The 25,320-nt window shown below is 34.9% G+C and overlaps 1 protein-coding gene across 10 annotated transcripts in view; it reads right to left on the reverse strand.

Moving 5' to 3' along the window:
• TSC22D1 (TSC22 domain family member 1) overlaps positions 1 to 25,320 on the reverse strand; it is a 134,124-nt gene that overhangs the window by 76,264 nt on the left and 32,540 nt on the right. For 3 of the 10 annotated variants that reach the window (XR_006789731.3, XR_006789728.3, XM_064586081.1), the window contains one exon: positions 299 to 24,944. The exons of 5 other annotated variants lie outside the window; for them this stretch is intronic. Coding sequence is in view for 2 of the 5 variants with exons in the window: in XM_064586081.1 (XP_064442151.1) it covers positions 24,927 to 24,944 (18 nt within the window). In the remaining 3 variants the exon portion in view is untranslated. Of the gene's footprint in view, positions 1 to 298; positions 24,992 to 25,320 lie in introns of those variants that run through there. 2 more of the 10 variants (XR_006789729.3, XM_064586082.1) reach the window with 1 other exon arrangement.

The following is a 25,320-nucleotide window of genomic DNA, read 5'->3' on the forward strand; positions in this document are numbered from 1 at the left end:
CACGAGAGGGGGTAAGGTCAGAGGGAGAAGCAGACTCCCTGCTGAGCAGGGAGCCCGATGTGGGACTCGATCCCTGGACTCCAGGATCATGACCTGAGCCGAAGGCAGTCGCTTAACCAACTGAGCCACCCAGGCGCCCGAAGAGACTGCCTTTCTCACACCATTTTGCTTTGTTAAAATGACTTAGTGTATAGGATCTAATATGTGACTGATAAATAAGGATTGCCTGGGCCCTGTATCTTCAAACATGAACCCATATACTTTTTCAAATGTATGTAGATGCTTTTTGTGATCAGGACAGTATCAACTCCAATCTCACTGCAAGAAATGATAGGTTTTTGTCATGTCTTTTCTTAGTTACCATATACAAAAATCACAAATATCTGTGACTTTTTTTGGTATTAGAAACAGGTTTTCATACTTGAAAATATGAAGATAAACAGATTAGGAAGAAAGTACCCTAACAAAATAGAGTGAAATATTTAACAATAGAAAGCACTCCTGAAATAATGTGGACTAGAATAGAAATCAGCTTATAAAACCTTGTGGTTCTTTTATTATTATTCAGAATTTGCATAAACCACTGGAAATCCTAATAGCTAACAGAGGAGACATATCCAACTACAAGTCACCATAAGCAATACCAGTCAGTGCTATAATGAACCACAGTAGAATATCATATCTCTTCCACCTTCTAAGTTTGCTCTCAAGTTAACTACTTAAAGTCTTTTGGGGAGGAGAATTCAGAAAACTAGTTACATAAGTATGCATGAACAACCTCAGACACCAATTAAAAATAGTTTGCCAACTAGTACCTAGGATCAGGAGCTATGTTGTATTTCCTGATCTCTAACATCTAGCACATAATTGACATACATAGTGCTCAGTATGACAATCTAAGAACACCTACCCATTTAAATGACAGCATACAAAAATGTACACACACACACTTTTTATTTTTCAACAATCAGGAACCAGTCAACAACCAAAAATCTGGGATTCTATGTAGTATTTGATTGACTAAAAAATAAATGCTACCAACCATAAATGTCTTTTTTTTCCCCCCTAAATTCTAGAGAAAGTGGTAGAAATGGTTTCACGATGAAGTTTTGATAGATAAACCCAGACGATAACCTACACTAAACTCTAGCAAATATAGTAGAAAAGTTTGGGAAGAGTTCCTTTCAACTTGTGGGTACCTATAGATAATTAAAAGTTTGGTAACTCAGAAGGGAACTAAAAATATAAAATGTTACCTTCTCTATTACTCATTTTTTCATTTATCACCCTCAGATTCAAAACATTAAAGGATATTCTAATTAAACCCATTCTGAGTATGCTCTGATCATCTGGAGAAAATATATTGATTAAATGCTGTCAGAACAACAGGAGCTACCTGCAGAAAGGTAAAGTTGGATCCACTCAGTGAACCAAAAAATGTACTCCAAAGAGGTGGAAGATTCATATAGAAAAAAAATGAAACCAATAGCTAAAGAAAATATAACTTCTTTATACATTTTGAGTAGTAGAGAGGTCTTTCTGACTCAAAATTTTAGTCATAAAAGGAAACTCTGATGAATTTGATCCCATATAAGTAAAAAACCTCCACATGGCAATACGCACGCACATACACACACACACACACACAAAATTGAAAAACAAATATCAAACTGGGAAAAATACTGGCCACTCCCTCTTATCACAAAAGCCTAACAACAGCCAACAATAAAAACTCAATAGAAATGGGCAAAAAATATGAACTGGTAGTACATGGAAATAAAAATCAATATGAAAAGCTTAAAGTTACTCATAAGAAATATGCAAATAAAAACTACTCTGGGATACAATTTTCACCTAGCAGATGGACAAAAATCCAGAAATTCAATAGCATACTCTAATGATAAGCCAGTAGGGAAACAGTACTCTCATTTGTCGCTAGTGGGAGCATAAATTGGTACAAACCTCATGTATGGCAATGTGACAATATTCCTCAAAATTACAAATACTCTTTGACACTGCAAGTCTACTCTTGGGAATTTAATTTATGAATAAACTTACACAGATAGGAAATGACATATGCACAAGGTTACTCATCACAGTATTAGCAAAAAACAACAACTTAAATATACATTAATTAGAGACTGGGTAAGTAAAATATGGTCTATCCATATAATGCAGAATAATGCAATTGTTAAAAAAAAGAATGAGGAAATAGTCTGTTTACTCTATGAAAAAAGGAAGGGACAAAATAGTGTGTATGGTGTGCTACTTTTTGCATAAAACAAAGTGAAAAAATAAGAATATAAATTCGAATTGCTTGAATATATATAATGTCTGAAAGAACAATTAAGAATTTAATCATGGCTGCCCAGAGCTGGGTTAGGAAGGTAGATACTACTGGGTGAATTTGGAACAGAGGTAACAGCAATACTATGCAATATATACTAGTTATAAATCTATTAAAAAATTTTAAAATAGCTTTGGCAACTGTGACGCTAGAAAGATTTCAGGCAGGCCGAGAATGTTGATCTCATTGTCTTCCTCCCCTTCAACTTTTCTCTGAAGTTCCTCAATAAAATGGTTTGATCCAAAAAAAGAAAAAAAAAACCCAAAAAACAAAACAAAATCTTAAAAATCTTAAACAAAACCTCTTCACTTCAAATAAGCAATAACTTCACAGAGGGGAAACATAAGGATATCAATATGAATAAAACCCTACACTTCAATGTATACTATTTCTGAGAGTAAACACTTTTCATGTAGCCCTCTATACTGCTTTGAAGAGTAATGGCTGAAATCGAAAGTGAAGTTGATTTTAATATAAACTTAATCCCATTTCCAGAAAGTGGTTTCTAAATTGTTTTAGCTAGCTGTGTTAACCCTAGAGTAATGCGTTACTTTGCCTGCAGAACATCAGTATCCACATTATTAAAAGCTTTCTTGTTGAGGGGTGCCTGGGTGGCTCAGTCGTTAAGTGTCTGCCTTCGGCTCAGGTCGTGATCCCAGGGTCCTGGGATCGAGCCCCACATTGGGCTCCCTGCTAGGCGGGAAGCCTGCTTCTCCCTCTCCCACTCCCCTTGTTTGTGTTCCCTCTCTCGCTGTCTCTCTCTCGCTCGCTAATAAATAAATAAAATATTTTTTAAAAAAAGTTTTTTTGTTGAACATCATTAGTGTGCTTGGGAATCTGAGGGTACTAGAAACTGATGCTGAATGATGAGGGGCACCCCATCTTCCCATTTTCTCTGCACTATGAGTGCCCTCTCTCTTAATTCTGATGACTCTACTTTAAAAAAAAAAACAAAAAAACAAAAAAACAAAAAAAAAACCTCTCTTAATAGCCTTAGTCTCTTAATAAAAGTTCCTGAAGACTTGGATTTGGGCTCCAAATGGTACCTGATCACGGCGAATGGAAACTAGCTATATGGTAGCCAGTCGACAGAAAAACCCAGGACATCCCAACACATTAAATCACACCTAGGCCATCTTCAAAACACACCCAGTGACTGCACTATGGCAGTAATGAAACATTCTTCCTTACTTATATGAGAAAAATTAATATTGCAAGTGAAATACTATTTGACTAATGTTTGGACTGATGTTTGGTAGATGTAGCCAAATGTACAAAGGGGAACTTTAAAAACACCCCATCAAAAATCCACTAAGTAGAAAAGATGAAATCCACGCACTTGAAATTTCTCCTCTCAAAGATAGGATTTTAAAAGTCAAATTTTGTCTCTATAATTCCCCTTCCTTCTCCCTCCTATTTCTGGAAAGAACAACACAGTTAACAGGAGCTTCTCAAAGGCAAACATAAGACATTTCAGCAAAAGCAGGTTGATTTACTACTAAAATGAAGAAAGGGGTAGCAGTCACCTCCCCAGACCTACCCAGTCATTAGTCACCCCCTCCTCCGCCTGCTACCTCCTGATCCCTTAGCTCTAGAACACACCACCAATTTTTAAAAAGCAATCTAGAATTACAGCTGCCTGATCTACCACGTACCCTCTGGTCAAGAATCAATAAAGTGTTTATACACATATATACAAATGTGTGTGCACATTTTGTGGGTACACACAAATACATGTATACGTATAATATATAAATACAATTTGATCCAGATTATGTGTGCGTACATGTATAAAATACACACACACATACACACATCCCTTTTAATCATCAGAGGTAACAACTGAAATGGAAGCTAATTTTCAAAACTTCTTTATTCATCCTGTGCTACAGCCCATTTCACGAAATGATGTTTATTTTCTTACACAGTGTGTACTTATCTATGACCATTACATCTAAAATATAGGACAGCAATGTAACATCACTGTTAAAAACAAGAATTTTTAAAAAAGAATTAAATTATTTCCTCTAAAATATTAGTAAAAGTTGGAGAAAAATTAAGCGAGCGTAAGTTAGAAAATTTCCCAGAAGAAATTATTAGTCCTCACAATTTCTAAGACACATCAAATAACAGAAAGTAATCATTAAATTTTCAAACTTAAAATGTGTGGGAACATTATTCCTTTATCTATCCAAACCTGAGCATTTTAAAGTATTTTCCAGCTTAATGCTATTATTTTCTTTAAATGGCTACAAATTAAATAAATGCCAAGAATATGTCTGCATATTCAAAAGTTTCAATGAAAAAAGAAGTTAAAAGTCCCAAGAAGAAAACTAACAGGCTGCTTCAAAGTAGAGGTAAACAAATTATATGTTAATTCACAAAGAGTATTTCTAATAAACAAATTGTCTCATCCCTCAAAAAAGGGCAAAGTTAAAAACAGATTGCTTACCTTATTTATACAGTCCTAATTATAGTATTTAGCTATCACACTCTCATGGATGTAGGTTATTACTTTAATCAAACTTTGCCTTAATATTTATCAAAGATTGTATGGTGGTTTAATTCAGAAAGTTCGATACCCTTGGAAATAAAAAATTTGAGGGAATTAAGGTGATGGTAAAATTGTGAACTGTTACATAAGGCTGGAATTTTAAATAGCATGCAAATTACTTTAATTTTCAAGGACTATGAAAGAAAAAAAAAAACATTTTTAACCATACTCTAAATCAGTAAATTTCAAAATAGGGTGTAAAAGACAATCTATTTGGTGCAGGAAAAAAAAAAATATTGCAAAAAAGTTCTTTAATCTTGAGAAGTTGAGAAAGATGCTGCACTCTGCTGATATTTAACATGCAAACTGATACTGTATACTTAGTCTATCCCTGGGTCAGATGGTCTCCATCTGCTACAGTGTTCAAGGTGTGTTCCAGTTAAGGCTTCCTCAGAGGCAATGCCACAAAGGTATAAGAATTTCAGTAGCCACTCTTTCTTGTTATTTTCCATGTTTTAAATTCTAGGGCAGTTTATGGGCATCTGATTAAATGAGTTATTTTAACCAAAATAACCCACACCAAATGGGAAAAAGTCTTTGAAATATTCCTGCAAAGGAATGCAGAATTAGGGTATTAATAATGTAAACATAAGCACATAAAAGGAAAATGGTAGAGTTGAACACTTTTTTCCTAGCATGAACACCCTATTAACCACATCAGTTGGTCATGCTAATCCTGTCTATGAGGAAAAAACCTGCAAAACCACCAAGAATTTATTATGAAATATAGATTTGTGTCCACTATCAAAACCAACAATCAGTCCTAAATATTGTGCTGATAATTTATGAGAATATGAAGCCATCACTATTAACAAGACATCTAAAACTTAAACATTCAGAACATAAAGACAAATATCTGTATTTCTTAAAGACCTGTTTAAAGCCATGCAATACTCAATCCAATTCTTTCAATGTTTTACAATACCCACTACATAGTACTAACAAATAAAGTTATATTACATGGCAAAGACTTAACGTACCGAATTTTGCTATTCCTCCCACAGTAAAAATGGATAAATGACTTTAAAAAAAAAAAAAAACAACATAGTGACAAATTAAAATGCAATCCTTAACCAGTAAATATTGTAGAAAGAATTATAGGGAAAATTGCTTAATATATGAAGAGAGAAGTATTAGAGCAAATTATATAGTAGGAAAGGTTGGGTAAAAGATAAAAGAAGACAGATATCCTACATGTCTCTGCCTATGGTCCTTGCTAGATTCTATTTCCAAAATAAAATAAACCTTTTGTGTGTATATGTGAAGAATTCAAGAGAAGTTTTACTGGAGAACATGAAATCTCAACAGCAAATTTCTTCTTTAATAAATTCTGTGTAATTTCTAATGGAACAGGGGCTCTACCTAGGAAAGGAATTCTCAGATAAATTTAGAGAGACAGCAACTTAGGGGAAAATCACTTAGCCAGTCATTCAGTCACCAGTAAGCTACTGTGGCAAAGAAGTTGAAATAAGAAGTATGCAGTAAATGTTCCAGGATATCATCAATGTGGTTAATTCCTTTTTTTTTTTTTTAAGTGTTTAAAATAGAAGAATCCTTAGGATACTTAATGAGATAGGGAGCAGTTAAAAATTATTTTCCCCTCTACAGTTCTCTAGTTGTCTATTGTAAAGAACTTAGGAGTTGTTACATTTAAAAGATGGGCCATGGACTTTTCTTTTACAGAAAGACATTCAAAATTTGCTGACCTTTTCTATAATGACAAAGCAGAACCTTCAACACAAACCCACTGAACCTGTACATTCAATGTAAAGGGAATGTTATTAACAGTTCATGAGAGATTGACTGCTTTTCTGGGGTACTTCCTATGACAAAGAAATTTTAAAGATGGATGTTTTAGAACATCATCATTTTGTAATTTGTACTGAAATGTTGAGAGTAATCTTAAAAAAAAAAAAAACCTCTCATAGCTGCACACTCAAAATATGTACTTATATTAGGGGTGAACTTAAAAAACACTTAAGATTTATTGAAGTGAACAATAAAAAAAATGATTTATGTAAAAAATTTAGTCCGTTTCCTATCAAGAAGCCAAAATTAAATAGAAAATAAGATAATGCCCCAAAGCATAGCCAATAAATAGTACTCAATTTTTCACTGAAAAATTATAAGGTTAGAATGTGCATATAAGTATCTTCTTTCCTTGTGGAACCTTCATGTCAAAATTACATTTCCAAGAATGTAGAAGAGGTGATGAATCTTTTAGAATAACCTCTTCTCCATTATAGGTAACCTGACATTTTTAGTGAACTCGGTGAAAAAGGCAATCTAAATTTGCCCATATTGATATTGGCCATATTGACCTATTGAGAACCTACACTGCAGGAAGGTGAATTAATACATTTAAACAAAGGTTTGGAATTTAGACTACTTAATGAGAAAATGTGCCTTAAGTGGGTCTTCATTCAGACTGTCCTATATCCACCACCAGCACAAAGAGTTCAGGGGATAAAGCTGACTTCTAGAAGGTGACTACTGGTTTTCGTTCTCAACGTACCGAATTTTGCAGCTAAAATACCAAGGCTCTGGTTTATATGAAAAGTGGAAGTGAAGCTGCTAATTATTTTTAAAAATCTGATAGCCACTACAAGATTGTTCTTAATGACTTTCCAAATACAACACTGAAAAACGTAAGAGTTCATGATTATTAAGTCACATTTTCCGTCAAGAAAAGTCTTGTTAGAAAACATAAAGAATGCCACCAACCTGGGGAAAAAAAAAAAGACTACATACTTAAAACGTTTGAATAAAAATTAACTTGGGAAAAAATTACTGAGTCTTCATAATTAAAACTTTACAAATTTTAGGAAGTATTTAATAAGCCCTTTTATACAGACATATTTTAGTCCGTGTGATAATAGTAACTGACTTCTAACTGTTCAATAAATATGAAGGTTCTTACCTGCTTTCAAAGGACTACTACAAATTTAATTAGGAAAATAAATGCAGTTCTATCATTTAGCAAAGGAACATGTTTATATGTTTTTAAGATGCCAGAGATAATTAGTTCCCTGTTAATTCAAACAACATATACATTTTCTCCAAATAAATTATTATAATAAACTTCTCATCAGTACCTCAGCAAGAAGTGCTATGCCTCAGTGGACTCTTGAGCCCTACAAAAGGACATGTCCTACCAATCTGACTGGATGGGGATAGTTTGTTGTCCAGCAATATACTTTGGAACACCCAATTTTGAGAATAAAAATGTACACTAAGCTCAGAGGTGCCACAAAGCTGTTCTCAGGAATGTCACGCAATTCAGGCAAGAAAAACAAAAAGAGCTACAATGTACATTATTTCAAAACAATGACTCACAGTTAATGAGTATTTTAAGTGATTGCAAAAGGCTGAAGTGATTAGTTTATTCCAACTACCAAATGCCAGGCTGCCAGGAGTGTTTATTATTCAGAACCTAGCAAAACAGGCCCTAAAATTACAAAGGTTTTTTTGATACATTTTTGAAACTTTCCTTTGAGAAACATCCAGCGTTAAATGGCAAACTGAGCCTTTTCATGCTAAACTTCTCTAAAATGAAAAATAAACTGAGTCAAGGCAAAAATTTAACCTGTTATGGAAATGACCTTTTCAACCCCCTATAGGAATGGTGCAGAGAATGTCCTGAAGTGAGGAATGAAAACAGAAATGCTGACAGTGGGTAATCTTCCTATAAAAAACAAAAGCATGAGAAAAAAAGAAAGGATAAATTAATGAAGAGCTAGACAAGCAAACAAGCAATGATTCACTACACCTCACCCTAAATTTAAAAATTCTTGTGTTCTTAAACTAAAATTATCACTAAGTATCCCTTCCCAGATACGATCACAAGTCAGAATCACTTGAGAGTTCAGAAAGTCATCAAACCTACACTTAAAAGCCAAATCAAAACTAACTTGAATATTTATCTGCAAAGTTAGAAACAAATCTAATGTTTCTGTTTTGGAAGGCCTGAATAGTGGAACCATTATTGAGTGTCAATTATTTTCACAAAGTATCAGGATCTAGAAATAGACTCCAGAATTTTTTTCTTAAATAACATTTCTTTTACAATCATAGAAAGGCAGGGGGCTGGGAGAAAATGTTACAGAGTTCAAGCTAATTCAGCTTTTATAGAAAATTCTTTCAATATTGCGAGCTTCTTTTGCACTGGCTTATTTACTTTTTTATTCCTTAGTAAAAGAAAAATAAAATCGTCATCGTAAGAATCACTGAAATGATGGATATAAGCCAGTTACTGTGCTAAGCACTGGCAAATGATAAAAGTAAACATGATCCTTGGCCTCTCGGGGCCTTTTAGGCAGAGGGAGAAATGGCACACACAAATGTAAAACCATGACTATAGGCAATGAGATAGCATATTCATGGCACTGTGAGAGCAAAAGGATGCTGATCTAACCTACTGAAGAACATCAGAGGAGGTGTTCCTGAAGTAAGGAAATGACCACTGAGCTGAGACCATGAAGGATGAGAGAGAAGAAAAACACCATTGGGCCAAAGGTGCAAATGGAGAGAAAAATAGGGACTTGGTCTTTCGGGGTTTCATAAATTGTAGTATTAAGGATTTTTGTCTCAATCCTTCCTGTGGATCTTAAGAGCAATAGGAAGCCAACTGAGTGTTTTAATTAAAGGAATATCATTAAATTTGTGTCTTGAGAAACATCACTCTGGCTGCATTGTGGAGACTGAATTCGATTAGCACACCAGGGTCTATACAAGGAAACCAATTAGAATTGTCATAGCTCAAGTCAGGAAATAGTGGACTGAGCCGGGGTAGTGAAAACAGAGAAACAAGTTGTTGAGATATTTTAGACACAAAAATAAACAAGACTGGATGATGGACTGGGGTAATATTCACTAAAATGAGGAATGGTAAAGGAAGCCCAGATTTAAGGGTGGGGGGGAGATCATAAATTCATAAAATATGTTTCAAGCGCTCTTGGAGCGCACGTAAGAGATGCCAAGTTGGACCCATGTTATTAAACTTGAATCCTCATTACAAAGGTACGAATCTGCACTATGGACCCAGATGCACAATGAACTGACATCATGACCAAGGATTCAACCTTAGAAATCCCAACATATGAAATAAAACCTCGGTAGAATGAGAAGAGTCTGCAAATGAGACTAAGAACCACCGAAAAGCTACAAGGAAATCAGAAGTAAAGACCCACGGAACCAAAAATGTGAAGAGAACGACATCAATCGTGTTGAATGCGGCTGAAAGAGCACTGTCCATCTGATTCGGTGACGAGGTCACTGATAACCTCAACAGTATTATTTCGATGACCTTATTAAGACGTAGAAACAAAACCAGAGTGGGCCGTGGAGGGAGCGGTGCTGGAAGCAATAAATGGAGAGAATGTTGTAAGTTTGTGTTTGAGTTTGGGTACGGAGATGAGGGAGAAGGCAGTAGCGACAGTTACCTTTTTTTTAATTGGAGAGACTTTAACATGTTTATAGAGAAGGAATTAGGTGAAAGAAGAAGGTAAAGATGAAAAGAAAGGAGGGATAATAAAATGTTAGGACAAATAAGAAAGCAGAGGTGATATGATGGCGTGCACAGGAGAGAAGAAAGGAGTGCTACAAAGGCACGACTTAGGTCTGCCATCGGGAGAATGAAGTCTTTTCTCTGTAAAGTAGGAAGTGAGGGGCCTGTGGAGAGAGCTGCATGTTACTCAGTGTAAGTATATCCTAAAGTAATAAAACTTTACTTAAATGAGGCCTTTATAGGATAACGGAAACACTTTCCTTTATTGCAGGACAGGGCACATAGTAAAGGTGCTATATATATATTCGCCCATTTTATCCTCAAAACAACGTTCTAAGTTTGTTAGCTCCTTCACAGATGGGGAAACTAAGGCCCAGGGAAGTGAAGTGATCTGCCCCAGGTAACCGGCAGCACTGGGTATTCAAAAGCAAGCCCTGACTCTAGAGTCAGTATGCTGTCGGGCCTCTTGTTGGGCTGGAGACCACGCCTTTGCACAGACACTGTCCCTACAGCATGATGGGTTCTCCCGACACTGAAGATCCTAAGTCTGGAATTGCTAGGACGAGAGTTATACTGACTCCCACATTAGCAAATAATATATAAATTAATGGCTAAGAAGCCTCGGCAATAAGACTTCATAAGCTGACTGTTGTAATCACTAGTTGACACTAGTGAGAATTTCAGAGATTTCTTTTTTAACCTTTCATCTCTTATTTTCTGGGCCTACAACTCCGATAGCACTACCGTGGCGCTGCAATTCATCTGCGTCTGTGTGGATCTCCCTCGCTAGATCTGGGCATTTCAAAGGCCGGGCCCATGTCTCCTCCATTAAAATACATGTTCAGTGCTTACTATGAGGCAACTATTGTGCCAGGTGCTAAAAACAATATAAATAAGACAACCGTGATCTCTGGTGGCAGGGAGACAGGCAATGAACAATATATGCTTTTAAGTTGACAAAAATACTAGGAAGAAATCAGAACAGAGAATGAAAGGCAAGATCTAGAACTGGATGATTACAATATACTAACTAGAGAAGGCACTGCTGAAAACATCTAAGCTCAGACCTAAAAGCAGGAAAAGAGGCATTCCATGATTATGAATCCCCTAAGGTAGGGAAAAAATAATTTAAATAATTCAGAGACTAAAGAAGCCCAAGGTTGTCTGGAGAGTAGAAGCAAGGGTAAAACTGAGGAAAAGTCAGGGCAAGATCATTTAAGGCCTAATAGGCCATGATAAAGAATTTGGATTTTATTGTTTTTATAAAAGGAAGCAAGTAGCATTAAGCAGAAAACAGACATGATCTTATTTATGCCTTAAAATTGTAATAAGTCAGGGGCACCTGGGTGGCTCAGTCAGTTAAGCGTCTGCCTTTGACTCATGTCATGATCTCAGGGTCCTGGGATGGAGCCCCGCATCTGGCTTCTTGCTCTGTTGGGAGCCTGCTTCTCCCTCCCCCTCTCCCCTCCCCCCTGCTTGTGCTCTCTATGTGTCAAATAAATAAATCTTAAAAAAAAATTGTAGTAAGTCATATTCTGTGAAGAATGCAGGGGTCAAGAGATAAAGTGAGAAGACCAGTAAGTGCTACTGTTCAGGCAAGAGGGGATGGCAGCTTGGAGGGGAGGTTAATAGATGAAAATGGTAAGATGTGGACAAGTTTGAGAAAGACTTAGGAGGTAAGTCTGAGCTATGAAAAAGGAGCAAAAGCAATTCAAAGGAGAAAAGACAGCCTTTTTTAAAAAATGGTATTAAAACAACCAGACATCCCATGCAAAAAAAAAAAAATGTTTATTCAAAAAAGTTAACTCAAAACTGATCATGGATCTAAATATAAAACTCAAAACTGTAAAACCTCCACAAGACAACACAGAAGATCTAGGCAACCATGGATTTGGCAGTAAGTTTTTAGATACAGCACCAAAAGCATGATCCACCAAAGAAAAAATTGATGAAGTAGATTTCATTAAAATTTAAAACTGCTGCTTTGCAAGTGACACTGTTAAGAGACTGAAGACAAGCCACAGACTAGGAGAAGATATGTGCAAAACACTTACCTGGTCAAGGACTGGTATCTAAAATACATAAAGGATTCTTAGAACACAGTAATAACAAAAACTGATTTTTTTAAATGGGCAAAAGATCTAAACAGGTACCTTGCCAAAGATGATACACAAATGGACAAGAAGCTTATGAAAGGATGTCATAGTACCAGGGAACTGCAAGTTAAAACAGCAATACCACCACGCACCTATTAGAGTAGCTACAATCCAAAACACCAACACAAAACACCAGTGAGGATGTGGAGCAACAGGAACTCTCATTTACTGCTGGTGAGAATGCAAAATGGTTCAGCCACTGTGGAAGACAGTTTGGTGGTTTCTCACAAAGCTAAGCATAGGCTTACCATAAGATTCAACAATCACACTACTAGATATTTTTCCAAATGAGCTGAAAATATATGTCCACAAAAAACTTTGCACATGAATGTTTACAGCACTTTATCCCTAAGTGCCAAAAATTGGAAGCAACTAAGATGTACTTCAATAGGTGAATAAACTGTGGTAGATCTAGACAGTGATAAAAAGAAATATGCTATGGAGTCACAAAAAGACAAGGAGGAACATTAACTGCATATTGCAACATGAAAGAAGCCACTGTAAAAGACTACATACTGTACGATTCCAAATACATGACATTTTGGAGAAGGCAAAACTAACAACACAGGAAAAGATCAGTAATTGCCAGGGATTGGAATAGTGAAGGATGAAAGGGTGGAGCAAAAAGGATTTTTAAGGACAGTGAAACTCTTCTGTAAGATACCCTAAGAGTGGATATGGGACATTATGCATTTAGCAAAACCCAAAGAATGGTATGATGCAGTAAGTGAATCCTAATGTAAATTGTGGACCTTACTGTATCAAAACTGGTTCTGCTGCAACAAATGTACAAAATAAATGCCAAGATGTTGGCACCTCCAGCTCCAAAACTGAAGAACCAGTCGGAAAAGAGGAAGGGGGAATCAAGATAGAAATTCTGTACCATTTGGTCAATTTTTCTATAAACTTAAAACTGCTATAAATAGGGGCGCTTAGGGGGCCTGGGTGGCTCAGTTGGTTGGGCGACTGCCTTCAGCTCAGGTCATGATCCTGGAGTCCCAGGATCGAGTCCCGCATCGGGCTCCCTGCTCGGCAGGGAATCTGCTTCTCCCTCTGACTCTCCCCCCCTCTCATGTGCTCTCTCTCTCACTCTCTCTCTCAAATAAATAAATAAAATCTTTAAAAAAAAAAAAAAATAGGGGCGCTTGGCTAGCTCCGCCAGTAGAGCATGTGACTCTTGATTGCAGGGTTGTGAGTTTGAGCCCCACGTGCAGCAAAGCATTTACTTAAAATAAAAAATAAATTTAAAAAACTGCTATAAATAATGTTTTAAAAGTCCAAAAGCAAACAATTGAACTAATGAATAATGAAGATACTGTATATGGGAGATGAGGAAGAGATCGCTCCATGGTTTTTCACATAATGAGATCAACAGTGGTGCTCCATTGAGATATGGAAGACTAAGAGAAAAATAAAAATAGTTCAGGATTGAACATTTTACTTTTTTTAATTATCCAAGTGAATATCAAGACTGGAGCTTTGAGGAAGGGCTGGGGACAGAGGGAGATAAAAACTGGGGCAGAGTTAACAGAAGTATTAAGCCATGATAAGGGATAAGATCATCTAAGTGTAGAGGCGCCTTGCTGGCTCAGTCAGAAGAGCATGAAACTCTTCATCTTGGGGTTGAGTTCAAGCCCCATGTTGGGTGTAGAGATTACTTAAATAAATAAATAAATAATCTAAGTGTAAAGGGAGAAGAGGTTAAAGGAAAAGCTCAAGGGCTGAGCACTGAACTACTTTCCATAGTTGGATGAAAGAGTTAAGACCAGCAACAGCAACTATAAAGTAAAGGCACGGAGGAAAACCAAAAGCATATGCTGTTATGGAAGTCAAGAAAAGGGCATTTCAGAAGGTAGAAGTGTTCAACTACACTGAATTCTGTTAAAAGATCAAATAAAAAGGCACAGGTAAGTGTCCAGTGGATTTGGCAACAGCGAGGACCTGGGTGACTTTGACAAGAGCAGTCCTAGTGGTATCAGATGCAAAAGCCAGATTGGAATAGATTGAAAAGTAAATAAAATTTGAGAAACTGTAACGTTATGAGTAGACAGTAAGAGTGAACAGAGACTGCAGAAGTTAGAGGGTGGGGAAAGAATCAAAGTTCCTTTTCTTAATATAGGACTACATAACCAGATACATTAAGGATTCAATAGAGAGGGAGATTTTCTCATAAAAAGAGAAAGTACTAAAGCCACAAAGTCCTTGACAAGATACAAGAGATACATCCAGGATCTAGAGGACAACAAAAAGAGCAAAAGACTTTGAAAAGAGGTGTACAAGGGCAGAAGCATCTTAATTATCACCAATGTTTAGGAGATGTATGCAATTTAGTAGGTGGATGATCAATAGGATTAAATGAACCAAATTAAATAACTATAATGGCTTAGAAATCTCCATTACTTGTGTAAGGACACAAACCAAATTGAAGGCAAATTCGAATATTTAAAAATGCTCAGTGACTTCCAGTTTCCAGTCCAACAAGTAAAAGTTGTCACTTCTGAGCACACAACAAGAAAAAAACTAAACTGAAAATCAACACCTCCTCTTGGATCCATCAGAGAACCAAGGTTACAGGACCAACCTGCAGCTCCAAAACTGAAGAACCAGGCAAATACAAATATCAGCAGCTTACTAGGAGAAACCACCACTGGAGCCACCTGGGTAGAAAAACGTAAAAGAAACTAACTGCTAGACAGAGAGCACATACGCTTGAGAGATTAAAAACTCCTAGGAAATCAACCTTATGGGGCCTCTTACATTTCCATGAATTTTATCTCCAGAAGCCCCATCAGGTTTGCAGGGTAAAGAACAGAGAAAAATCTCCTCTACTTCTGGAAGCAGGAGAAGGAAAAGTAACCATTTTGAAATATACCCAGAGCATATCATTCTCCTTAACAAAGGGCTGCCCACAAGGAATATTATTTTACCAAAGCCTAACAAAATGGAGAAAGGGAAGTATTCAAATCAGGCCCTTTCTACCCTTCATGTCTCATATGGGGAAAGGGGGGCACTTGTGAAGGTGAAAGCCAACAGCAGAGTCCACTAAAAAACTGAGACCTAATGATAGGACCACAAAGCACTTCCCCTAACCCCACACCTTACCCACTAACATCAACAGGGAATTACTGAAAGAATGGCAAAACTAAGATTCTATTTATAAAGAAGTCTCTAAGGAATCCCAAGAATACAGATTGGTCCAAAAAAAAGCACATTAGAGGTAATTTCAGCCTCTGACACATACAGGTAGAACAAATAGTAAACAGACTAACACCTAACCAGATCAACATAAAACCTCACTACAGACCTATTTGCCCAAGTTCCTTTACCAATACAGCATGTCTGGCATTTAACAAAAAATGATAAGGTACCCTAAAAGATTAAAAAAAAAAATACACACAAAATCTGAATACACAAAACAAGCAACAAAACCAGATTCAGATATGGCAGATATGTTTGAACTACTAGACCAATAATTTCAAGTAACTACGAAAACACTAAAAGCTCTAATGGAAAAAGGGGATAACATGCAAAAACGAATGGGTAATATAACTCTAAGAAAGAATCAAAAAGAAATGTTAGGACTCAAAATCAAAGTCAGAAATGAAGAATGCACTACAGCTAAAAGACATGTCAAGAGAAACTTTCTAAACTGAAAAAAGAGGGGAAAAAAGGAACATCCAAAAACTATGGGACAATTTAAAAAGAGGTAACATATGCACAATGGGAACACCAGGAGGAGAAGAGAAAGGAACTAAAGAAATACTTGAAAAAATAATGGTTGAGAATTTTCCAAAATTTATAACAGACCCTAGAGCACAGATCCAGGAAGCTCAGAGAATATGACACAGGATAAATCCAAAATATCCACACTTAGGCATATGACATTCACACTGTAGAAAATCAAAGACAAAGGAAAAATCTTGAAAGAAGCCAGAGGTAGGAGTAGGGGAGAAGAAACCTGACCTATAGAGGATAAGCATAAGAATTACATCAGATATTTCTTCAAAAATCATACAAACAAGAAGACAGAATGAATAAAGTGTTGAAAGAAAAAAAAACCTACCAATCTAGAATTCTGTATACAGCAAAGGTATCCTTCAAAATTAAAGAAGAGAAAGACATTTTCTCACATAAAAATGGACGGACTTTGTTACCAGTAGACCTGCCTTGAAAGAAATGCTAAAATAAGTTCTCCAAAGAAAAGAAAGATTGTATAGGTCACGGGTCTACACAATTTCCTTTTGAAAGAGCATCAGAGAAGTAGTTTCAAAAGGCAAAACAAAATCTTTTCTTTTTAAAACTCTAAATTGATATTAACACAGTTTGTTCAAAATGAAAGCAACAATATTTTGGTTGATTATAGCTTATGGAAAAGTGAAATAAAGGACAGCAATGTTATAAGGCATGGGAGAGAAAAAGCAGAAAGATTCTATTATAAGGTACCTGCACTACCCCTGAAGTGGTATGTATTATTTGAAGACAGATTATTTATAAATGTATACAGCAAACTCTGAGGCAATAATTAAAAAAAATTTTAGAAGTATGGTAAGAGAGAAAATAGAATTATATTCAATACTCAAGATCAGAAAAAATAAAGAAGGGGAAGGCAAAATAAATTTTAAAAGAACAAAGGCAATGAAAAGTTACAAACAACACATTAATCCAACTCTATCAATAATTGCTTTAAATGTAAATAGCTGAAATAAATCAATTAAAAGACAAAGACTACTAAGTGGATAAAAAAACAAGACCCACTTCAAATATATAGATATATGTAGATTAAAAGTAAAAGGATAAAGAAATTACACCATGATAACACTAATCAAAATAAAACTAGAATAGCTTAATTTCAGGAAGTGCAAACTTCAGAACAAGAAAAAGTTACCAAGGATAAAGAGAGTCATTATGTAATGAAAGGATCAATTCTCCGTGAAGACATAACAAGCCTTATTAATACACCCTGGCCTAACAATAGCACATCAAAATATATGAGGCAAAAACTGACAGAACTAAAATAAGAAACTGATTAATCAATCTACTATTATACTTAAAGACGACTTCAACACTGTTCTATCCCTATCAGTAATTGACAGATCCAGCAAGCAGAATATCAATAAAGACACAGTTGAACTGAACAGCACCAATCAACTGGACCTAAGTGACACCTAAAGAATACTTCATCCAACAACAAAATATGCCTTCTTAAGCTCACACGAAAACACTCACCATGATTAAGGGCCATAAAACACATCATAAAAAATTTAAAAGAATAGAAATAACACTAAGTATGTTCTCAAACCACAGCAGAATTAAAGTCAGTGACGAATAACAAGTATTTACAGGTAGATGGACATCCCAAAATACTTGGAGATTTAAAAACTTACTTCCAAATAACACATTGGTGTAAAAAAAAAAAAAATTCTCAAGAGAAATTTTAAGATATTTCAAACTACAAGATGAAAATACAACTTATCAAAATACTGGGATAGTACAAAAAATGCTTAGAAAGAAGACCAATATAAACCTAAGGCAAATAGAATAAAAATTAGAGCAGAAATCAATGAAACTGAAAACTGTAAAATAGAGAAAAAACAAAACCAAAATCTGGCTATTTTATCAATAAAATTGATAAACCTCTGGCCAGGCTAACAATGAAAAGGAAAGAAGGGACAATTAATATTACAAATGAAAGAGGGGTCATTACAGCCAGTCCCTTGGACATTAAAAGGCTATTAAGGAGTATTATTAACAACTCTCTCACCACAAATTTGAAAACTTAGATGAAATGAACCAATTCCCTAAAAGATACAATCTGCCAAAACTTACTCAAGAAGAAACAAACTGAATAAGGTTATCTGTATTAAAGAAACTGAATCAATAATTAATAACTTTCACAAAGAGAAAACACCAAGCCCAGATGGCTTCGCTGATGAATTCTACCAAATATTTAACAAAATGATACCAACTTTCTGCAATCTCTTTCAGAAAGTAGGAACAAAGGGAACAATTCCTCATTCATTCTGAGGCAAATCTAGTATCAAAATCAGACAAAGCCATTACAAGAAAGGAAAATTATAGATCAGTATCTCTCATTAACATTGATACAAAAATATTTAGCAAAATCCAAAGAACTGTATGATACAAGAGTAAACCCTAATGATGTCTATCAATATTAGTTCATTAATTGCAACAAATGTGCCACACAGAAGCAAGAGGTTAATAAGGAAAACTATGGGAGGGAAAACTGGGTATATGGTTGGTGGGGTGTGAGGTCTCTGTACTTTCTTGTCAATTTTCCTGTAAAACTAAAATTACTTTTTAAAAAAGAGTCGATTTAAAAATGCATACTAAGTAAAATATCCCTTTTATCTACTTTAAACACTGATGTTCTATAAAAAAATGTTCCTGAGAATATGCATTCTTTCTGGTAAAGATGTTTGGCAATCAATGGTGCAACAGAATTATTTCTATTTTGACAGATCTTTCAAATGCCATCTCTGTTGCTTACTGATTATGTGCCCTCCAGCAGATTTTGAAGCCTCTGGGCTTCAGCATCTTTGTGCATAAACCGAAAAAAAAAAAATAATCACCTTTCTCACAGGTCAGTTGGATTAAATTAAGGCCAGCTGGCCAAAGCTGCACAGAGCAGGCATGGGTGTGTTCTTTTCTCCCTCATTTGCCCCAGAATTCTAACTCAGGTAGGATAATACACCCAATTTCAAACGAGTATTTCTCAAAGGTAAACGTATACCCTGCAAGGTACATGTAACCATTAAACAATACCTTGTGCCTTACAGGAGCTCAACTTAAAATTTTAAGTGAGAAAAAGCTAAATATTTAATTGGTAGTTTAAAATGCTGTTATGCTAAAACATTGCTCTAGCAGAGTATCCACACTATATTTCAAGAGGCAACATAAGACTATGCCTTCATTAGAACTAAGGCCACATTCTCAGATTTCCAGGGCGGCTACTTCACCATCTTCTGCTGTTTGGGATAGATCCCAAACCTTTCCACTGAAGCAGCTTTTTGTTTCTAATTATGTTACTAAACACAAGTTGATTTTCTTCTCATTATCAGTCACATGTCAACAGTTTAGCTCCAACGGGCCTGGTTACCCTTAAATTAGCAAGGACAACCTGAAAAATAACATTTCACATTATACAAGTCATTTAAAATGGAATGGATAGTAATCTGAGTCAGAACTAAGCAAGCAAAAAAATGGAAGACCGTACTTCTTAAATTATGACTTCTCAAGGTCTTAGGTATTAGATGTTTTCTCTTTCCCCCTGAACTGTACACATTTGCCTGTACATAAAGACTACTAGACTAATTTTTAGGTGCAAATTATTCTGCAGATCACTATGGAACATTCTGTGCATAAAATCAAACACTTTGCTGTATCTGTACGGATAAACAAAGTGACATGAGGACTCTAGGGCCGAAGAGGCTGAACAAACCTGTACTGAGCTGTCACACATTAAGAACAACGATGAACCGAAGCATGTTCAGGGAAGATCTAAAAAAACCTTTAAGGATTCCAAAACTATGTTGCATGAATAAGGGCAGTATGATGGAGGTGCTTAATCTATTTAAAAATAAAAGCAACAACAGAACGGGCTTGAAATTAATACAGTATTACAGCCATCTTAAAACATCTGGAGGCCGTCAGAGTTGAAGGAAATCAGACTTGCTTTATGTCCTCCAGAACTAGGAACAACATGAGGAGGCAGCAGAGTACAGATCTCTGAGCTTGCAGTCAAGAGAGTTGGGTCCTACAATTGTGGATCCACTGTGTGGTATCAGAAATACAGGAGATATTCCTGGATATTCATTCCTTTGTATATAAAATGAGGGTGCTCAACTAGATAATGCCTATGGTAATTTTCAAATAAAATATGACATGGAAGCAAATCCTGGATCCACTTCTCACCATGAGGGCATCCTGGACATGAAATCATCTATCTCATCAAGTAGCGAGTTCTCGCTCTAGTTCACATATCATCATTATCATTTGCTCCACCATAAAGGTGAAAGTAGAACAGACACAGCCAACTATTTTAATTAAACACCAAATGTCCACAAGCTAGTGTTCTTATAATAAGAATTAAAAGATAGGATGGAAGATTATTGTGGTTTCTATGTTACCATCTATTGAATAAACCATACTAATATTTCTAGGGGGAAAAAAAAAACCTAAATCATTTTTCTAAATCATTTGTATTGAATATCGCATTTTCCTTTGATTCTAGATATACTAAATAGTATATGCTAACACTCCACTCTGTGAACCTACTTAATATTCCTCAGAGAATAACAGCATAACTTTTTTCTCTAAATGATTTTATATACTACCCAACATTATTTTTTAAGCCTTATATAACAAATTCCCCTAAGTTACAGCATAAATGAATGCTTTTAAAACTCAAATTAATTTCTCAAACCAAGATAAAAATTATTCAGTACAACTGTTTTCTAGGTTCTAGATATCATGTAAGTAAAACAGGCAAAATGAAGCCAGGCAATAATCTCATGGAATATGTACTCAACTTTCCATACAAAGTATAATATTTTAATAGTGCTCAGAGCTTAAGAAATACTAAATTAAAAATGGATGATAAACACTAAGAGCACAGGTAAAAGATGCCCTGAAATATAGGAGGCTAAGTACACCAAAGGTACAATGTCTGTGGATGTATGTATCTAAATGCACTCCAAAGTACTACAAAAACACATCTGTGGTTCATCCTTTTTTCTGGGAGAGATTTTTAAGAAAAATTATTTTCCTAATTCTACACCTGTCTGAAAATCCAAGGATATCTGTTGTAAGTTGACTTTACCATCAGACATTACACTGAACACATTTAACATTTTTCTACCTATGCCATACCTTACCTCTTGAGTAGAGATCCCTTTGATCATAATTCCTGAAAACTCCGAAGCATACTTTGAAGTTCCCTAACATTTTTACTGCAGTAATCTAATTACCTTAGAGGATACTAGTGGAAAAGAATTTTAGAGCACCTATGTGCTTATTTTTGAAAACAAAAATCTTTCACATTTTAGGCAATCTTCTTAATGGCAAATAAAAATACCCGAATAAAAAGCAAGCAATTGCTTAGGACATTTTGCTCAATTGTTTCAATATAGCAAAGTAAAGTAAGAATAAGATCTGAGCTCGTAAACAACAAACTGTAAGGTCAGTACTTTGTCAGACACACTGCTTATGTGACATTTACTTTTTTTAAACAAAAGCTATTTTGTCTCCTCACTAAAGAACAAAAACAAAATTTTATTATTATAGTTAATCCAATGAATGATGGTGAAACAATAAGCCTATGTTCTTATACCTCAAAGATATAAAGGTAAGCCATGTTTAACATTCTCTCATGTTTTTATTTTGAACACAGTGTAGGGAAGAGTCCACGTGATAAAAATTAAAGTATTTAAAACTCTCATTTCACCATTATTTTTACAGTATGTCTGAAGTTTCTGGTACAGAATTTTTATTTAACCCCTCACACAACCCACTCTTTTGCATATATAGTTAAGGCTTATAAATTTTTTGTATTCAAGTAAAAAATACAGCCTTCTATTGAAATATGTCTGTGAATCTTTTAATGGCTTTAATTCTAAAAACAAAATTTTATCCACAGAATCTTAACTCCTTTTCCAAACTTACCAGAGTAATTAAGCCAAGGATTTTAGCTTCCTTCTACCCCCCAAACACAGTAACTATTCTAAATCATAATTTCCTTTTTTATTTTTTCAGAGTATAATTTCTTTGGGGAGCCAAACGGTTTCATTTTAATCCACAAGTTGTCATTAATTCAACTTTTATTTCTTGTCTAGGACCCCATCACCATGTTTTTAATCTTTGGAGTCCACTTCTTATATATGTTTTCTTCAAATCAAAGAGAAACCCCTCTTGCTTCTAGCAGACTCTGCATAGAAAAGGTAAATTGTTCCAGTGGCTTCAGTTTTAAAGTTTATGTAACTATAAAGAATCATAAAAACCAAGTTTTATCCTTTTCCATGTTGTCTTGATAAGGTTAAAAGCAAGAGACTCTCAAGATTTCTCCTTCTACGATTATCTGTTCAAACAGAACATTAAATATAAAACGTCTTTCTTCTCCTGTTAACAGCTCTTGTGAATTGGGTAGTTCTCCAATCAGCCAATATTTCCAGATGTTCTTTTTCTGGGTCAAGGATTTGTCTTTTATATGCTATTTTGTAAGGGGTTATATTTTGATCAGTCTCACTTTAAAAGATTTGACCATGTTATTCCTGATATTTACAATATTTCAAGAGTTTTAATGGTTTGCAAAATGGACACACCAAAACAGCATCTAAAGAAAAAAAAAAAACAAAAACCCACTTCTGGAAACAAAGATGAAGCTAATCAGGAAAACGGAAAAAAAAAAGACTAAATAGATCACCTATTTCATACATTTGGCACTGGATGACCCAATGAAGAATCATTTTAATTTAATAGTTTTTGGAAAATTTTTTTCAAAAAAGATTTACACAAGAATAGGATATATATTCAGAAATACTTAGAGGAAGACACATAAAATTAAAATACACTTAAAAATACTGTTGTTTTCATTGTCTACTCCTGAAACAAAAATAAGCCATTTATCAGTAAGTGCATTTTTTTCATGGAGAAAATATTTATTAGTTTTCAAATGATCACATAATACAAATATTACACAATTAGTCATTCTAGGAAAAAAATTAGCTTATACTAATAATCATAAAATAAACACTGAAAAATATAGGATTGCATAGTGACACGAAATATAAAAAAATCTGAAAGGAAAATGTATCAAAATAAAAGTTTAAATAAACAAATCAGTTCACATTAATATACAAAAAGTTTCACTTTAAAATAGCTTTTAGTGGCATGAGGTGAATGGAAATGCACTTACATTTCTTTTGCACACTTTAAGGAACAGAGCTAAAATTTAATCAAAGCATGAAGTTAAGAGATTAAATCACTTTTCATCTTTAAAGCTGAAACAAAAGGCTAATAATCGCACAGGCCATAAACTGGTTGGTACTATGGTTCAAAGAGTTCAACTTAATTTCCAAGCAAATTTCACTTTCATTTCCCCTGAGTTCTAAAATGGTGGGTATTTTTTAATTTATGTGTTTGTAAAGACGGTCTTATTCATATTTAACAACAATAAATCAAGCATAAAAAGCTGTAATCATTCATGGGAATTCAGAGCTCCCTACAGAAATTTTAGTTCAAATTGATCTTTTAAACTTTTAAGTACTATACAAAAATTTATAATTAGTGAGAAAAAAAAAAAAACAGGTCTCATGGAAAGAAAGACTAAAGGCCAGGTTATAAACTTAGTAAATGTGGTTCCTAAGACCTTCAAGATCCCTAAAACATTTAGATGCTTAACTCTAGAATTTCTATTCCTAAAAAGTATACCAAATAAAACAAACTGGCAGCATCAGGTAACTTTTAAAAACTTCTTTAATAGCTTTTGACTGACCAGTTAATAGATACCAAAGAGAAAAATAGAAACATTTTGATAACTCCTTCCATTTGGATAACTATTTCGCAACACTTCTTCACATGTAGAGGCTTATTCTAATATTGCCTTTGCTCTATAAAATACTTTCTCATTTCAGTATCATTCAAACTTTAGTATGCCTTTAATGCAGAACAATACCTCAAATTTAACAGGTATTTACTATTTTAGAAGACTGCCCAAGCTACTTTGATCTCAAAAGATGTCTCTCCTACTCCATACTGGAATCTCTGTTGATTTGACAAATAAGAATTAAGGCTCAAGACCAGAAAAAGAGAAGTTAAAGACTGTATCCTAATACTAAAAGTAATTTGGGAATAATTAAGAAATTCACCTTTTTATTTACTAGTTCTTTTCAGTGTCAGGCAACAAAAAACAGTTCCAGAAGTTTTTGGGATCTCCTATAATACTTAAAAAAAAGGGGGGGGGGTTGCCTGCTTCATTAAGGTGATTTTCAATCCCACAAATCTTTTAAGTGAAACAGAGAGCTGCTTTTAAAAGAAAGGAGTCTCTCATACTGCCTCTATTTCAGTCTTCTGAATAGAAAGGAATATTTGCATGGCCATGTAAAACTCCAATCTGAAAAAATTGTTTCATTATTTGAGCCTTTCCATTTCCAGACCAAGAGTACACCAGAATAAATCTTAAAGTTTATAAATGACAAGATCAGGTGGCTCTCTCATCCTTGTGTCTTCTAGATATAGTGCGTGGCTCCGTTCACCACTGCCTTCCAAACTGCAGGTGCTGCATGTGTGACAGAGATCATCCATGAAGGCTCTGCTAGAAGAGTTCCTTTTGCTGAAGAAGTATGATGTTTACCAGTTGAAAGAAATCTGGGCAATTAGAGAACAAATAAACCGGTCTCCCATTATCAAGATACCTGGAGTCACAGAAGGAATCCACCAAGGAAAAATGAAAACTTGCCAAAGACACCAAAGTTCACGTTCTACCCACTGTAGATGATAAGAACTTCCTGGAATCAAATCCTACCCTTGGCATCAAAGAAACTAAGAGAAAACCATCTTAATGCCATGGGAAACATCTAGGACAAGGCTCTTTTTGCCACAAATAACATTATTCCTAGGGACTGGAAAACTACTTATGAGTATATATTTAACATAGCTTTCAGGGATAATATATCCTGAAACTTATAATCATTCACATTTATCTTATTAAAGAATGAAGCCTCAATTTGACAGTATCATCGTA

The sequence above is a fragment of the Mirounga angustirostris genome, unplaced genomic scaffold (genome assembly GCF_029215605.1).
Source record: "Mirounga angustirostris isolate CCGP_5_RB_7025 unplaced genomic scaffold, mMirAng1.0.hap1 SCAF_3, whole genome shotgun sequence".
Classification (NCBI taxonomy): domain Eukaryota; kingdom Metazoa; phylum Chordata; class Mammalia; order Carnivora; family Phocidae; genus Mirounga; species Mirounga angustirostris.